Source organism: Calidris pugnax, unplaced genomic scaffold, assembly GCF_001431845.1.
Source record: "Calidris pugnax isolate Ruff unplaced genomic scaffold, ASM143184v1 scaffold147, whole genome shotgun sequence".
NCBI lineage: Eukaryota > Metazoa > Chordata > Aves > Charadriiformes > Scolopacidae > Calidris > Calidris pugnax.
In genome coordinates this window covers 4574287-4592179 of record NW_015092359.1, presented here as the reverse complement: position 1 = coordinate 4592179, position 17893 = coordinate 4574287, and the positions used below count along the sequence as shown (strand labels likewise).

The 17893-nt window shown below is 50.6% G+C and overlaps 1 protein-coding gene across 1 annotated transcript in view; it reads right to left on the bottom strand.

Annotated features, from left to right (window-relative positions):
• LOC106900356 (cullin-9-like) overlaps positions 1-10835 on the bottom strand; it is a 57606-nt gene extending 46771 nt beyond the window's left edge. Inside the window, exons 1-8 of the mRNA XM_014962382.1 lie at positions 10705-10835; positions 9078-9136; positions 5947-6549; positions 5020-5174; positions 4171-4704; positions 2864-2949; positions 2576-2695; positions 2093-2151 (exon numbers count right to left, since the gene is read on the bottom strand). Of these exons, the coding sequence (XP_014817868.1) occupies positions 2093-2151; positions 2576-2695; positions 2864-2949; positions 4171-4704; positions 5020-5174; positions 5947-6535 (1543 nt within the window). The 5' untranslated portion in view covers positions 6536-6549; positions 9078-9136; positions 10705-10835. The remainder of the gene's footprint in view (positions 1-2092; positions 2152-2575; positions 2696-2863; positions 2950-4170; positions 4705-5019; positions 5175-5946; positions 6550-9077; positions 9137-10704) is intronic.
• Positions 10836-17893: the final 7058 nt, after the last annotated feature.

Below are 17893 nucleotides of genomic sequence, written 5' to 3'. Positions count from 1 at the left end.
ATACCATCTGTATTAACTTGTTCCCCTGGTTACACCTGAGTCTGTCTTTAAAAAAAAACACCAACTTTGCCTGTAACCACTACAGATCTCATCTAACACAAGAGCAGTGAAAGGAGTGCATCTAGTTAAGCATTCCTGCTTCAAAAGTGCCCAGCAGCAGGTGCCTCACATGTGAAGGAAGAACTTAACCAACACTGCCTCAAGGCAGATGAGCTGTATATAAAGGGTCTCGAGGCACAAACCACTTGGTAACTGCAAATGTAAAGAAAACTACTTTTCCTTCTCTGACTTGACCTTCTATTGGTTATACTTTTATACCTTGCCCATTCACTAACCCTCTCAGACAGGTTTTGGGCTCCTGACAAGTGTCTCAAAGGAGGCAATTGTTCCCTGTGCTTTGTCCAAGTTGCCTCTGAAAATTAATTTTTTTATGGCTTTCCATAACAAAGTTTTACATTTAACCTTCTGAGCAGAAGGAGGACCCAGCAACAGCAAGTACAACGTGTCAATAACTTGAAAAAAAAAAAAATAGCAGAAAAACATATAAGCTGCCTGATTCACTGAGCTCGTTTGGAGTCACACCAGTACTCCTAAAACTCCATTGTGCCAGAGAGCTAAAGAGATAAGATGCTGAGAGACTTTAAGAAAGCACTATATGGAAGGAAACAGAATTAAACTCTACACACAATTAGTCTTCAATGAATCCCTGCACCAACTAGTTATGTACCAAATATCATTTCAAAGGAGTCACGGAAAAATAAGACTGAAGGACCAGGCACAACAGTGAAACTTTGTGTTTGGAGAGGGTAAGAAAGCAACAGAAAACAGAGCAATAAAAGAAAGGTGAGAGGAGGTAGGAGACACGCTCGTGATGAACTGGCCCAAATCAAAAATGCACGTGAATTTGCATTTTGCACACAGAAGACTGACAGCAAGCATCAGGCAGGATGAGCTGCGAAAGCAGAATTAATCAAAAAGGAAAGGATCAAAATTTTAGAGCAGGGAAAAGCAGTTCCTGTAACTTGAACTCATTAGTCATCAGCAAAGAAACGGTCAATATGAAGCAAGTGTGATACACAAGATAAGAAAGAGGAACAGAAATAAAAAAAACAAGTTTCCCTTCAAATGGAGAGTGAGGGCAAAAGCCCAGAAAAGCAACGATACTGGACCTGTTGGTCACCAACACAAGTGAACTAATCACAGACATTAAGAGTGAAGGCAGCCTGGGCTGCGGCCATCGTGCACTGGTGGAGTTTGCAGTTTGCCTGTCCAGATAGGGGACAGGCAAAGAGGAAAGTCCGGACCCTGAATTTTAGGAAAGCAAAATTCCTGCTGTTCAAGGAGTTAGTCAATGGGACTCCCTCACAAACGGCATTCAGGGACAAGGGAGGAGCTCAGAGCTGGCAGATCTTTACTTTCCATAGAGCCCAAGAGCTCTCGATCCCCATGTGTAAGAAATCAGGAAAGGAAGGAAAGAGATAGTCATGGATGAATCATGACCTGCAGGTCAAACTAAAGGGCAAGAAGGAAATGGAATGCCCAGGCAGTGGAAGCAGGGACAGATATCCTACAAAGAGTATAGGGACGTTGCCCAGTTGTACAGGGACGGGGTCAGGAGGGCCAAGGCAGAGCTGAAGCTGAACTTGGCAGAGGACACAACGATAAGAAGGGGTTCTACAGGTAGAACAGGGGGGTTCTACAGCCAGAAAAGGAAGGTCAAAGAAACCAACACACAACTGGCAAACTGGTAACAGTAGACAAGGAGAAGGCTGAGGTACTCAACAACTTTTTTGCCTCGGTCTTCACTGAAACCTCTCAAGTGGATGGACTGCAAGGCAGGGACTGGGGGAACAAAGTCCGTGTAACAGAACAGCTTTGAGATCACCTGAGGAACCTGAGCATACAGAAGTCTATGGGACCTGATAAGATGGATCCCAGAGCCCTGAGGGAACTGGCTGATGTAGCTGCCAAGCCACTCTTCATGAGATTTGAAAAGGCATGCCAGTCAGGTGAAGTCCCTGGTGACTGGAAAAAGGGAGACATTGCACCCTTTTTAAAAAGGGTAGAAAGGAGCACCCTGGGACCTACCAACCTGTCAGCCTCACCTCTGTGCCTGAGAAGATCATGGAACAGATACTTCTAGAAGCTATCCTAAGGCACATGGAGAATAGGGAGGTGATTCGCAATAGCCAACATGACTTCACCATGGGCACATCTTGCCTGACCAACCTAGTGGCCTTCTATGAGGAGTGACTACGTAAGTGGACAAGGGAAGAACTACTGATGTCATCTATCTGGACTGTCCCCCACAACATCCTTCTCTCTAAATTGGAGAAATATGGATTTGATGGATGGGCTGTTTGGTGGACGAGGGATTGGCTGGATGGTCACAACCAGAGGGTAGTAGTGAATGGCTCAATGTCCAGATCGAGATCAGTGACAAGCAGGGTCCCTCAGGGGTCTGTAATGGGACCAATAGTGTTTAATATCTTAATCAGTGACATCGACAGTGGGATTAAGTGCACCCTCAGCAAGTTTGCAGACACCACCAAGCTGAGTGGTGTGGCTGACACACCTGGGGGATGGGATGCCATCCAGAGGCACCTGGGCAAGCTGGAGAAGCAGGCCCATGTGAACCTCATCAGGTTCAAGGTCCTGCACCTGGTTCAGGACCACCCCCCTGTACCAGTACAGGCTGAGGGGGGAAGGGATTGAGTGTAGCCCCACTGAGAAGGACTTGGGGGTACTGGTGGATGAAAAACTGGATGTGAGCTGACAATGTGTGCTCACAGCTCAGAAAGTATGGAGTGCACCCTCAGCAAGTTTGCAGACACCACCAAGCTGAGTGGTGTGGCTGACACACCTGGGGGATGGGATGCCATCCAGAGGCACCTGGGCAAGCTGGAGAAGCAGGCCCATGTGAACCTCATCAGGTTCAAGGTCCTGCACCTGGTTCAGGACCACCCCCCTGTACCAGTACAGGCTGAGGGGGGAAGGGATTGAGTGTAGCCCCACTGAGAAGGACTTGGGGGTACTGGTGGATGAAAAACTGGATGTGAGCTGACAATGTGTGCTCACAGCTCAGAAAGCATGGCCAGGTCCAGGGAGGTGATTCCTGCCCCTCTTCTCCACTCTGGTGAGACCCCATCTGGAGCACTGTGTCCAGTTCTGGAGCCCTCAGCACAGGAAAGCACCTGTTGGAGCCGGTCCAGAAGAGGGCCCCAAAAATGACCGAAGGGATGGAGCACCTCTCCTATGGGGACAGGCTGAGAGAGTTGGGGTTGTTCAGCCTGGAGAAGAGAAGGTGCCAGGGAGAGCCTTCAATCCTTAAAGGGGGCCTACAGGAAAGATGGGGACAAACTTTCTAGTAAGGTCTGTTGCAACAGGACAAGGGGTAATGGTTTTAAACTGAAAAAGGGAAGATTTAGACTAGATAGAAGGAAGAAATTCTTTACAATGGGAGTGGTGAAACACTGCACCAGGTTTCCCAGAGAGGTGGTAGGTGCCCCTCCTTGGAAACATTCAAGGTCAGGTTGGACAGTGCTCTCAGCTCCTTGCAGGAAGGTTGGACTAGATGACTTTTAAAGGTCTCTTCCAACCCAAACTACTCTATGATTCTATGACTCCTCCCTCCCTAATCCCTGGCACAAACTTAGCAACTCAACTGCAAATATGCAGCTCTAACAGCTCTTTTTAACCCAAACTCTCATTTAAGGTCTACTCAGCCCAAAGACACTCTTAAAAGGGAAACACACCATGGCATATATTTGCAGATCAGAAGAAACAGTTGTGGGGGCTGTGTCCAACCCAGTGAGAACAACAGCATGCCCTAAGTATTGTTGCTCACATGCCAAGGCTCAAGACCTTCAAGGACCTTTTGCTGTGTTACTCATTTGTGCAAGTCAGCCTGTTCCCAGGATCAAACCAGGGCTAGGTATTGTTCCTGGAAGGCAGGATATAGCCACCTGTCTTAGCAGGACAGCCCATACTAAACCAGACTAGCTTTCCTCATGACCCATAATTCCAGCTCCGAAAGGTGACTTCTTTGCGAGGTCAGATGGAGACAGTGTCCTAACGACCATACACCTGTCGTCCAACTTCCTGCACGTGAAGACATCATTAGGAAATCATCAGTCACCCCCTCTGCCATCCCAGCCGCTCGTCACCTACCTGCACTGTGTGCATGCTATTAGTGCTCTGAAGAAACTCGCCTTCCTCCCCAGCTCTAACATCACCGCAGTCCTCCAGCAAGCGCACCCTCATGCCGCGCACCAGGTTTGCCTGCAAGTACTCCACGTAGCCACTGCGGTCTGCGAAGTCCGACGGGGTGAGGAAGACACGACCCTGCTTTCTGTGAGGACCTTGATTTGAAGCGAGCACGGGCATTTGGGCTGTAGGGCAGGCAGGGGTCTTGTGCTGGAAGATGGAGTGTGGGGCGCGAGGCCGCAGCTCCCCTCGGGGCGGCAGCTCTGCCTTGGGGCTGTGGTCCCAGCCCATCACGTGCGCCAGCTCCAAGATGAGGTTGGCCATCGCCATGCTGAACTCAAACTCCTGCTTCGCACGGCTCCTCTCCTCGGCCAGCAGGTTGGGCACGGCGCAGTCCTGCTGCTCCCCTCCCGGCTCCACACCACTGCAGAGCTTGTCCATGAGAGAAGTGACACACAGGTAGTGCTTCACCAGGACGAACAGGAGCTTCCCAGGGATCTGCAACGAGCACGGCTGTCAGGCTCTAGCCTGCAGAGCACCTCCAGCCACCAGCTCATCCACAGTCAGGCTCCTGTGATACCTTCAGGCAGCAGCAGACACCTCTCAGCCCACTCTTGCCTCCCTGCTCAGAGACAAGGCTCTCCATGTGCTTCTCCACCACCCCCCAGCCTCAAGCCACATCCAGATCCTCTGCCAGCTCTCCCAATACCCAGTCCTGCTCAGCTGCCCGCTGCCCTCCTGTCCCAAACAAGGCACACCAGCTTTGGCACCCCACTCTCACCCCTCCTGACCCCTAAAGCCCACAGCTGCTACCTGGGGAAGGTGAATCCCCTCAAAGGACATGCAGTGCTCTTCAGAAGACATCATCTCAGCAAACAGCTCCAGCAAGGTGTAGCGACCGTCGAAGTCTACGTGCTGCTCAATGCCATCCTGCTGGCTCAGGGACAGCAGGACATAGGCCCGGCTTCCTGCAAAAATAACAGAAACCCATCAGGCGCCCTAGAGATAACCCTCACCCCACCCTCCCTGTGCCAGACAGACTTGCAGACTTGAGCTTTGCTGCTGGGAGTCACCTAGAACCGTGTTCTGTCCTTTAATCTGGATTGGCAACAATTTGCTCCACTGAGTAACACTGCATTATTTCCACCCCCAAAGCTGCAAGATTCCCCCAAAGCAGCAACCCCAAATAACTGACTCCCGAAGATGGTTCCAGGGAAGAAAAAACTTAAATTTTAACCTGAACCAGCCCTGTATCTGCCCCACTGGAGAGCCACATGAACTTGGGCACTAGGACAGGGAAAGCTAGATCTCTTGTGGGGCGCACCATCATTAACAACCTTCCCAGGGCACTCAAGCCTCATGAGGCACTTAAAACCCATGGCAGCTCCTCTTAAATGAGGACCAGGCCTCTGCCCACCAGGGGCTGAGGAAAAGCTCCATGCCAAGAATAGGCCAGAGGCTTTCCAACGGACAGCATGCAGCAGAGGCACCCCTGGCATAAATTCTCCTAACAGTTAATCAGCATCGCAGCTCAGGAACCCGCCGGGGGAAAGAGCTCCCAAGTCTTAGAGCACTCCAGACAACTACCACCAAGGAACTGCTTGGAAGCTCCAGTCTCGTTCTACCCCTTTTGCCAACAAGACCCAGGACACACCGCTTCCCAGGCATCCCACACCTACAAGAGGACTGGCACCCCTCAGCTGCACCTCCTCAGCAGCACTGAGCAGTAGCAGCCCCCACCTGCATCATGCGAAGCCAGGGCCCTCAGCATCTTGCCGGCGCTGCGGCGGATTTGCTTCTCCTTGTGGCACAGCATCTTCATCAGCAAGTCCAGGGCTCCCGTCTCCTTGAAGGCACCTGCCAACAAGCCAATGCTGGCGTAGGCGCTCAGCACGTGGATGGTGTTGAGGATGGAGGACTCGGGAGCCCCAGTCTCGGCCATCTGCCGGCCAGCTCGCTGCACCAGGCTCCTGACATCAGCCTTCATCTCCAGCAGCGAGGCTTCATCCAGCGGCACAGCCAACGGGCTGGCTGCCTTCTCCTCCTTCACCCACTGCCCTTCCAGCTTCCTCTTGCCCAGCAGCGCCGGGCAGCTGGCACAGACCTCTTCTGCCGACATCCACATCGAGATGTTCTCCGGCTTGGTCTCTGCAGAGGAGGCACTGCTGCTTCCCACTGTCTTCTCTTCCAAGCTGACGATACTCCACTGGATAAGGTACTCAGGCTGGCCGTCGTGGCCTCGCCGCTGCCGGAGCAGCTCCTCCGGGTAGGCCTGGAGTTTGGGTCCCAGGTGCACGAGCAGGTTGCCATTATGCCTCTTGTTCACCATGACAGGAAATGCACCTGCAGAGACAGAGGCAAAGCAGAGACAAACTTGTATTTCCAAGACGCATATCAGGGAAAGCTTGAGCAAGCACCTCAACAGAACCATCTGAAGAAAACCCCATTTTGCAGAAGCTCACATCTCCCCTCCAACTGGTCAAGGGGTCAGGAGCGCAAGTAGTGTTCTCCTCTGTCATCCCAGTCACAGGGAAGGATGAGGGAAGTAACAAGAAGAGCCAGCAGATCAACACATGGCTCCAAGCTTGGTGTCAGAGGCACAGCTTTGGGTGTTTCAAGCACAGGAAGGTTTACATGACACCAGGCCTACTGGAGACAGATGGGGTACACCTGACTCCAAAGGGGAAGAAGGTCTTCACGCAGGGGTTGGCAGGGCTCATCAAATGGTCTTTAAACTAAGTTTGAAGGGGGAATGGGGAGAATCCATCAGCAGAGATGCAAGGGTCATCGATGGGCTCGAAACTATGGCTGTGCCTAGGAATGGTCAGGTTAGACCTTCCTACACCAAAAAGGTGGTGTGACTGGTAGCCCAGCTGAAGTGCTTTTACACTAATGCACACAGTATGGGCAACAGACAGGAGGGACTGGAAGCCATTGTGCAGCAGGAAAGCTATGATGTAGTCACCATCAGAAATGTGGTGGGATGACTCGCATGACTGGAATGCTGCATCAGAGAGTGGTGGTGAATGAAGCTGAATCCAGTTGGCAGCCAGTCATGAGTGGTGTCCCACAGGGCTGGATACTGAGACCTGTTCTCTTTAATATCTTTATCAATGATCTGGAGGAAGGGATCAAGTGCACCCTCAGTCAGTTTACAGACAACACCAAGCTGGGTGGCAGTGTCGACCTGCTGGAGGGTAGAGAGGCTTTGTAAAGGGACCTGGACAGGCTGGATGGATGGGCTGAGACCAACAGGATGAGGTTCAACAAGGCCAAGTGCCGGGTCCTGCCCTTGGGTCACACCAACCCCCTGCAGCGCTCCAGGCTGGGGGCAGAGTGGCTGGAGCTGCCTGGCAGAAAAGGACCTGGGGGTGTTGGTTGACTGTGGGCTGAACAGGAGCCAGCAGTGTGCCCAGGTGGCCAAGAAGGCCACCAGCATCCTGGCCTGGGTCAGGAACAGCGTGGGGAGTAGGACTCAGGAGGGGATCGTCCCCCTGTCCTGGGCACTGGTGAGGCCCCACCTTGAGGGCTGTGTCCAGTTTTGGGACCTTCACCACAAAAAAGACATTGAGGGGCTGGAGCAGGTCCAGAGAAGGGCAACGGAGCTGGTGAGGGGTCTGGAGCACAAGTCTTGTGAGGAGAGGCTGAGGGAGCTGGGGGTGTTCAGCCTGGAGAAGAGGAGGCTGAGGGGAGACCTTCTCGCTCTCTACAACTCCCTGAAAGGAGGGTGTAGCCAGGGGGGGCTGGACTCTTCTTCCAAGGAACAGGCAACAGGATAAGAGGAAATGGCCTCAAGTTGCACCAGGGAAGGTTCAGATTGGATATTAGGAAAAATTTTTACACTTAAGATGTTTATTAAGGCTTGGAATGGGCTGCCCAGGGAAGGGGTTGAGGCACCATCCCTGGAGGTGTTCAAAAGATGCGTAGAGATAGTGCTTAGTGACATGGTTTAGTGATGGTTTTAATCAGAGTTAGGTTGATGGTTGGACTTGATGATCTCAAAGGTCCCTTCCAACCTAGACAATCCTATGACTCTATGATCCTGTGCAAATTGCTGCTTTTACAGTTCTCTTTTCCCTCTTGTTATTTACCACTTAGATCTGTTTAGACTGCAAGTTTACTTAGAGCTCAAGGCTTCAGGCAGACACTGCCTCTCACTCTGGTGCCAGACCTAGCTTGAGTCACCAGGCCTTGAAGAAAATAAGCAGCAATTTCTCAGATCACGTTCATATACATCAAATTAGATCATTAGCTAAAAGCCACTCAGTATTTCCTCCTTGGCCTCCTCTCAGATATTCTTTGCCTTTACAATGTGTAGTGAACAGGCAAATTCAACAAAATGAGGAGATTGCTACTCTCTGCTGCCTGATTGTTCTGTGTATCTTAGGGCTACAAAGAAGCAGCCATGACACTTCTCTGCTTTCATTTATCACAGAATCACAGAATATTCATGGTTGGAAGGGACCTCTGAGATCAGTTATGCAAAGAGAAGCACAAAATAATTTGCCATCTAAGACTGAGTGCCAGCAATCAGCTGGCCAACCGTAGACAGTACCGCAAACAAGGGACTGACTTCACTACTACAAAGGATGCCAGATCAGAGTCTGATAAGAAGGTTCTCAGAGGAGCTCAGACATGAGAAGAGGCCCCCTTGGCACTTACACGTACTAGCAAGAGAAGCAGTGAAGTGACATGCTGTTCAGCTGATGGTGCCACAAGTTGTCCTTAAAAATTAAGTTAAACATACATAGGAAACAATCAACCTACGTACAGCCAAAGAAGATACTGACCATCAAAAATAATGAAAAGCACATAAAAGATGTTTCCCAGGTGCAGAGAGAAGCCTAAACTCCCAAGAAATTTATACCTACCCTCAGTTGTGCCTTTCTTGAAGTCTGAAGCAAGCCAGCTGGGAATCTTCACAGGCTCTCTGTAATAAAAACACCAAGTTACTCTCCTGTGCTTTGTAACAGTGTTTAGATGCCATATCATAAGCCAAATAATTGTTTTCCCTAACTGCTTGTACAGTGCACAAAAAAAACCCCTATGCCAAGAGGTTTATATAAAATAAAAATCAGTAAAACAGAAGTCTCTGTGAAACATTATTTTGTTTAATAACTTTCACCCCATCCCTATATCATGGCATTTAGCATGAAAAGAACTCTTCAGAGTTATCAGAAGGGGCCCAAAAGGCTGTGTAGCTAGGTAGGGGAGAGAGTGGATTTAGGGCATCTGAAGTGAAGAAGTAGCTGCAATGCGTATGACGAGTGAGGTACACTACAGCCTATTGACAACCCACAGCTAAATTGTTAGACTGCTTAAACAGAATCATAGAATGGTTAGGGTTGGAAGAGACCTCAAAGATCATCGAGTTCCAACCCCCCTGCCCTGGGCAGGGACACCTCCCACCAGACCAGGTTGCTCAAAGCCCCATCCAGCCTGGCCTTGAACCCCTCCAGGGATGGGGCAGCCACAGCTTCTCTGGGCAACCTGGGCCATGTCTCACCACCCTCATAATGAAAAATTTCTTCCTCTTGGAGCACCTCTGCTGTGAGGACAGGCTGAGAGAGCTGGGGTTGTTCAGCCTGGAGAAGAGAAGGCTCCAGGGAGACCTTCGAGCAGCCTTCCAAGATCTGAAGGGAGCTCCAGGAGAGCTGGGGAGGGACTCTTTGTCAGGAAGTGCAGTGACTGGACAAGGGGGAACAGTTTTAAATTGGAAGAGGGGAGATTTAGATGAGATACCAGAAAGAAATTCTTTGCTGTGAGGGTGGTGAGACACTGGAAGAGGTTGCCCAGAGAAGCTGTGGCTGCCCCATCCCTGGAGGGGTTCAAGGCCAGGCTGGATGGGGCTTGGAGCAACCTGGTCTGGTGGGAGGTGTCCCTGCCCAGGGCAGGGGGGCTGGAACTGGATGATCTTTGAGGTCCCTTCCAACTCTAACCATTCTATGATTCCTGACATCTAATCTAAATCTCCCCTCTTCCTGTTTGAAGCCATAGGCCCTCGTCCTATTTACTGTGTTAATATATTAAACGCAGGCACTACCACAGTTAAGTTTCAGAGTTGTGGCAAACGGAAATGCCATAAAGCGCCAGGACGCTCAGTTCAGAGGCCAGGCCCGGCCCAGGCCGGCAGCGCATCCCCCCTCAACCCACCGCAGCGCCGGGGGGACAGGCCCTCAGGCCGGCCTGCCCGCCCATGGAAACGAGCAGGGACGCTAAAAACCATCTGCCTCGCCGATGGCCGCAGCGGAAACGACGGGTTCTCTTCCGGGCCGTTCCTAGGCAAGCCCCGCTCCACCTCCCGGCCTCCTCCAACACCGCTGTCCCCCCTCTCCCACCCGGCCCCGGGAGCCGCAGCGAGGCGGGGGAGAGAACGGGGCCTGGCCCCGCTACACGGGGAGGCGGCTCCTCCCTTCACCCCCCACGCCCGATACGGGGTGAGGGGGGCACAAGGAGGCGCCCGCTTACGCATCGTTCCTCGGGAGGCTCCGTCCCTACCTGGCACCGCTCCAGTCCTCCGGCACGGAGCGATGACGGGACCGGGGCTGAGACCGGCGGCCTCCGCCACCTACCGCCGCCGCCGCCGCGCTTCCGGGTCTCTGCCACGCACGGGGCGCGCGGGCGACGCCCGCTACGGGTGTCGGGGAGGGCCAGTAGAGTGCGGGGGCGGGCGGGCGCGGCCGGTTGAGGGGTGTCCCTGGGCCGGTGACCCCTCCTTTCCCCTGCGGCCGGCTCTGGGGGTGTAGGGATAGGAAAAAAAAAAGTGAAAAATCAGAATTTCTTGTGGTTGCGTCCAGTTCTGGGCTCCGCAGTTCCAGAAGGACAGGGAATTGCTGGAGAGGGGACAGCAGAGGGCTACAGAGATGATGGGGGGCCTGGAGCATCTCCCTTAGGAGGAGAGGCTGAGGGACTTGGGGCTTTTTAGTCTGGAGAAGAGAAGGCTGAGGGGGGATCTGATCAATGCCTATAAATACCTAAAGGGAGTGTATCAGGAGGACAGGGATGGTCTTTTTTCAGTGGTGCCCAGGGACAGGACAAGAGGAAATGGGCACCAACTTGAACAGAAGTTCCACCTAAAGATGAGGAGGAGCTTCTTCACTTTGAGGGTGGCAGAGCCCTGGCAGAGGCTGCCCAGGGAGGTGGTGGAGTCTCCTTCTCTGGAGACATTCAAACCCCACCTGGACATGTTCCTGTGCAACCTGCTCTGGGTGGACCTGCTCTGGCAGGGGGTTGGACTGGATGATCTCCAGAGGTCCCTTCCAACCCCATGTGATTCTGTGATCCATGCTGCTGGGTCAATGGTATGCCAGCTAAAAACGCAACTGCTAGCCTCTACACAGCATCAGGTCCTGGAGCAGATACCAGTATAGGATACGGAAAGTTTAGCACTGGTCAAAGTCTGTGTGGTGGAGGGACCGCTCTCTGCCTCACAGTGCAATTTGAAGAAACCTGGCAGGGGGGGTTGGACTATGTGAGAAATGGGCTGAGTTTTGCTTCAGCTAATTGATATATTTTTGTTAGTGTGTCTGTATTGACGGAGGAAGCTCAGTGATAATGGAGTACCCATTGTACTGAACTAATCCTTAGAAATGCCCTGGGCCTGTCCAGGGATCCTGGTTTACGGGAAGTTGTCTATTTGAAGAGAGCCAGGCTGATGGCAGACTGATAAGTGGACAAAGGACTGTGAAGGCTGACTGAAGGCTGACTAAAGACTGTGAAGACTGATAAGTGGATGAAGGTCATCTAGAGGGTGACTGATGAAGATGAGGATATGACCACCAGGGTGCTTGTAACTACTTACACTGAACAGTATGTGGGAAATGAGCGAATTGATACATTCTTATTAGTGTGTCAGTACTAACAAAGAAGCCTTAGTAGTAGTAATAAAGTCTAATAAATTGTATCCAATTAATCCCCAGAAATGCCCTTGGTCTGTCAAGGGATCCGTGTTCGCAGAGCGTTATCTAGGTGAAGAGAAACAGACTGGAACACGGCCTTCCACACAGGAACCCAGAGGGTAGGGGAGTATCGATAAGGCCAAAGAAACCAGCCTTGGACAGTAAATCTGCCAAGTGGATGGTAGCAAAGATTCTGAAATAACATGTAGCGTAATCAACTAATCAAAGGCGTGTTTAGGATAATGATTTCGTAGAATAGGTGTGTGCGTGCCTTACATGCGAAAAAGGTGCAAACTAAACTCGTAATAGGTCAAGCGGTCGGGAAGAATGTGAGCTCCAACTTCTCAGCCAACGAGAAGAGAGACAGAAACCCAGGCGGCCGGGATGAGGGTATAAAATACCTGAAAGCTGAAAGATCAACGTGCATCTACTTTTGGTGCACCCAATTCAGCGCTGTTTCATATTAATAAATTTTTTTAACCTTTGCTTCGGTGACTTTGTCCTCTTTAAATTCTACGATGTGAGTTGGTGTTTCTCACAGTAGATTGATAGGAAAGACTGTGAAATAACTTGTAGCATAGTACTGAACTAATCCTTAGAAATGCCCTGGGCCTGTCCAGGGATCCTGGTTTACAGGAAGTTGTCTAGGTGAAGAGAGCCAGGCTGATGGCAGACTGATAAGTGGACAAAGGACTGTGAAGGCTGACTGAAGGCTGACTAAAGACTGTGAAGACTGATAAGTGGATGAAGGTCATCTAGAGGGTGACTGATGAAGATGAGGATATGACCACCAGGGTGCTTGTAACTACTTACACTGAACAGTATGTGGGAAATGAGCGAATTGATACATTCTTATTAGTGTGTCAGTACTAACAAAGAAGCCTTAGTAGTAGTAATAAAGTCTAATAAATTGTATCCAATTAATCCCCAGAAATGCCCTTGGTCTGTCAAGGGATCCGTGTTCGCAGAGCGTTATCTAGGTGAAGAGAAACAGACTGGAACACGGCCTTCCACACAGGAACCCAGAGGGTAGGGGAGTATCGATAAGGCCAAAGAAACCAGCCTTGGACAGTAAATCTGCCAAGTGGATGGTAGCAAAGATTCTGAAATAACATGTAGCGTAATCAACTAATCAAAGGCGTGTTTAGGATAATGATTTCGTAGAATAGGTGTGTGCGTGCCTTACATGCGAAAAAGGTGCAAACTAAACTCGTAATAGGTCAAGCGGTCGGGAAGAATGTGAGCTCCAACTTCTCAGCCAACGAGAAGAGAGACAGAAACCCAGGCGGCCGGGATGAGGGTATAAAATACCTGAAAGCTGAAAGATCAACGTGCATCTACTTTTGGTGCACCCAATTCAGCGCTGTTTCATATTAATAAATTTTTTTAACCTTTGCTTCGGTGACTTTGTCCTCTTTAAATTCTACGATGTGAGTTGGTGTTTCTCACAGTAGATTGATAGGAAAGACTGTGAAATAACTTGTAGCATAATCAAATAATCAAAGGTGTGTTTAGGATAATGATTTTGTAGAGTAGGTGTGTGTGCCTTATAAGGTAAAAAGGTGTGAACTAGATCTGCAATAGGTCAGGCAGTTGGGAAGAAGAATGTGAGCTCCAACTTCTCAGCCAACGAGAAGAGAGACAGTAACTCAGGCGGCCGGGATAAGAAGTATAAAATATCTAAAAGCTAAAAGATCAGTGTGCCTCTGCTTTGAGATGCACCCGATTCAGTGCTGTTTCGTACAATAAATTTTTTATACCTTTGCCTCAGTGATAAAATATCTAAAAGCTAAAAGATCAGCGTGCCTCTGCTTTGAGATGCACCCGATTCAGCGCTGTTTCGTACAATACATTTTTTATACCTTTGCCTCAGCAACTTTGTCTTCTTTAAATTCTAAGTGTGAGCTGGTGTTTCTCGCAGACTAGATGATCTCCAGAGGTCCCTTCCAACCCCGTATCATTATTCTGTGATTCTGGTTTGGGGCTGTAGGACTGCCCTAGTCTCAGTGTTGCTAGAGAGGCAACTGGTGCCAGCTGCACCCAAATCTGGCCCATTTCTGGTTCCTTTCCTGCTTTGGTGTTACGCTGATCTGTAATGCTCACACCATAAAATCTAAATTCCTATCCTCTGCCCATGTTTCCCTCCCTTGACAATCTTTAACAGCCACCAGCTACAATCCGGTAGGTGCAGGTTTCTATCAGTCTGTTAACATTTGTTTTAAATTATAAACAAACATTAAAATCACAGGCTAAACAGATGAGAAGCCGGTTTCTTATCTGATCGTGGAGCAACTCGTGGAGTTGATCGTGGAGTATGTGCTCAATTTAATTTCCACCCTCAGTATCAGTGCAGCTGATTAGACAATTTCCATGTTTTATAATAGCAATCAGCAATTAATACGACCATATAATTGCAATTAACCATAGGCTGGATAAATCAGTGTGGTGCTGCATCCGTCTGCGAGGACCACCCTCTAAAGCTGTGGCACCAATGGTGGACTGTAAATGTTTGTTTTTTCAAGGCAGCTTCTTGATTTCCCCATTGCTACGTGTAACCCCTGTTGATGCTCTCTTTCCAGAATCCCACGGATGCTCTGGAAACCTCCGTGTTTTCCATTAACAGCATCTTCCTTCCCTGTTAACGCCCAAGGCATCGTTAAAATTTAGAGGACCAAACTGGTTATTTAGTTAACATCATGCCTTGCCTTTACAAGTCCCTTCATCTCTTGTAGAGATAAACACGGCATATTTGCACCAGTGAAGTGGAAAATAACTTCCTAAATGCCGCTCAACTACATAAAAGCTGATTACCACGAGCACGACGATTGCTCTGTTCCTCTGTTCTCGGCGACTGTTATTTTGTGCAGGTGCTGCACCTGCAGCACGGCTGTGTTTAATGTCACAGACACGAGGTGGTGATAATGGTCTGCAGCAGGAAACGCGCCCTGGCTGGTGACATCGGCTGGTGACATCGGCTGGCAACAGCCCACAGCCAAAATTGTCACCAACAATAAATGGCAGTGGCCGGGTAGGACACAGGCATTTTGTTTGTGACGCTGAAATGTTTCCTGTGGTATTCACAGGGCTCCGCTTATGTCTTGGCTCTGATGGTTCTTGATGCCACGCTTAGTCATTTATCCTAAAAATAAAGATTATGCCTGGTCTATCTTACTCCATGTTAGGAGTTTTGTATGTCCTACACAGACCCCTGAGCACAAGTAGCATGGGGTCACTCGTGCCGATACGGGGGTTGTGACGCTGAACCACGAGACGTCTCTGCGCAAACGGCTTGTTGAACGTGGGGGTGGCTGTGGTGTAACCCACAAAGGTGAAGCACCTGCCCTCCTGGTGGGGAAAGGGCCGTTTCAGCTGTGTTTGGCTCCTAAGCACTGTACAGAACTTCTGTACAGTGTTCTGAGAGGAAGAGAGCAGTCCCTCCACTGCACAGACTTTGACCAGTGCTAAACTTGCCGTATCCTATATTGGTATCTGCTCCAGGACCTGATGCTGTGTAGAGGCTAGCAGTTGCATTTTTAGCTGGCATACCATTGACCCAGCAGCACAGATCACAGAATCACATGGTGTTGGAAGGGACCTCTGGAGATCATCTAGTCCAACCCCCTGCCAGAGCAGGTCCACCCAGTGCACGTTGCACAAGAACGTGTCCAGGTGGGGTTTGAATGTCTCCAGAGGAGACATCTTCATGCCCCCTCCTCTGGTCCCGTTCCAACAGGTCCATGTCCTTCCTGTGTTGAGGACTCCAGAGCTGGACACAGTACTCCAGGTGAGGTCAAATCGTTTCATAGTAGACTAGAATCCCCTGCTGGCCACACTTCTCTTGATGCAGCCCAGGATGGGGTTGGCTTTCTGGGCTGCCAGTGCGCACTACTGGCTCATGGTGGCCTTCTCATCCACCAACACCCCCAAATCCTTCTCCTCAGGGCTGCTCTCCAGCCATTCTCTGCCCAACCTGTACTTGTGCCTGGGATTGCCACGTCCCAGGTGCAGGACCCTGCACTTGGCTTGGCTGAACTTCATGAGATATGCACGAGCCCACCTCCCCAGCCTGTCCAGGTCCCTCTGGATGGCATCCCTTCCCTCCAGCTTGTCAACCGCGCCACACAGCTTGGTGTCGTTGGCAAACTTGCTGAGGGTGCGCTCTATCCCACTGTCCATGTCTCCAACAAAGATGTTGAACAGCACTGGTCCCAGTACTGACCCCTGAAGAACACCACTCATCATTGGTTTCCACTTGGCCATTGAGCCGTTGACCTCAACTTTTTGAGTGTGGCCATCCAGCCAGTTCCTGATCCATCCATCAAATCCATGCCTTTCCAATTTAGAGACCAGGATGTCATGCAGGACAAGTGTCAAAGGCTTTGCGTAAGTCTCACCTGTGCAGGGGGCAGTGGGGATTGGAGACTTCTGCAAAGACTCCCCTCTTTGCCATATCATGCCCAGACAGCTCCCCCTTCCCCCCTGCCAGTACACACAAGGACACAGGAATCTGCCTCTGATCCCCATTCATTGGCTCTAAGGTGTGTGTCGTCCCCTCCCGCAAAGCACGGCCAAAATCCCAAATCTGTGCACAAAATGATAACATTTATTGAAAGAGTAATTTTTTTTTTTTTTTTTTAATACAAAAGAAAGCTCTGTACATAGTACTGTGATTACTTCCACATCCTTCCAGAAACACAACCCTGGAAACTGGAGGGAAAAAAAAAATAATAAAAAAAAAAATAATCCCACACACACTTATGCGTACACACGCGCACACACGCACGCGCACACACACACACACACACAACCCTCAAACCGGTAAAATGAACTAAAAATGTCACCACACAATAAATGCCATTTCATCCCTGATACACAAAGTGTTCTTACAAGTCTGCACTTAAATAAAATACACCATTAGCGTTTAACCAGCAGTTGCCTTCGGGGAAGCCAGGGAGGGGATGCAGACCCCCCCTTGTAGCAGCAGCAGGGGTGCTCCTGCCGCCCCGGGGCCACACGGCTCCGCTCCACCCTGCCTAGCACAAGCAAAGCGGAGCGAAGCCAGGCCGCAGTGATGTGCTGGGGGGAAAAAGGATAACACAGACCCCCAACCCCATCCTTCCTCCCTGGAAGAACTCCTAGATTCCCAGCCTTGTTTTTTGGAAGCATCGCTGAGCAGCTTTTCACATCCCCGGTGAGGGAAGGGGGGGGCATAACAGGGCACAGCACTCCCCCGTGCTCCGAGCTGCGGGGTTACGCACGGCTCTCGGAGCAAGGATACTCTGGGGAACTTCACTCTCACCAGATGGGCCACCCCGACTCCCCACCAGCCCTTGCCCAGGCTCCGTAACAGACCAAGGGCTGAAAGAAGGTTGTGGGAGGTCTTTACGCAGGGAGGGGGGGCTGGAGGGGACCTGTCCTGTCCACATCTGTGCACTAAGGAACGGCCGTAAGAGGGGAAACTACAGCCCAGATCATCAGCCAGGAGTCTGGGAGATGCTACCCACCCAGGAAAGCAAGGATCAGCCACTGCTAGCCACTCGCCACCCAGGGAGGAGTGGGGACACCCATATCCCTTAGGCACAGGCGGCACTGCTCCGCACCAAAAGTAGTGATAGAAATCCCGACAAGTCCCAGGATCAGAGGTGAACAGGGCAGCCATCAGAAAACCCAGCCCACCTCTGGTTCCCGGACACGCTGCAAACCCCCTTGCTCCTGAGAGATGGGTTTCCCACTTCTCTAGAGCACAGCCACTGCTTTCACTTGCCTTCTGCCCAGTTAAGCCCAAAATG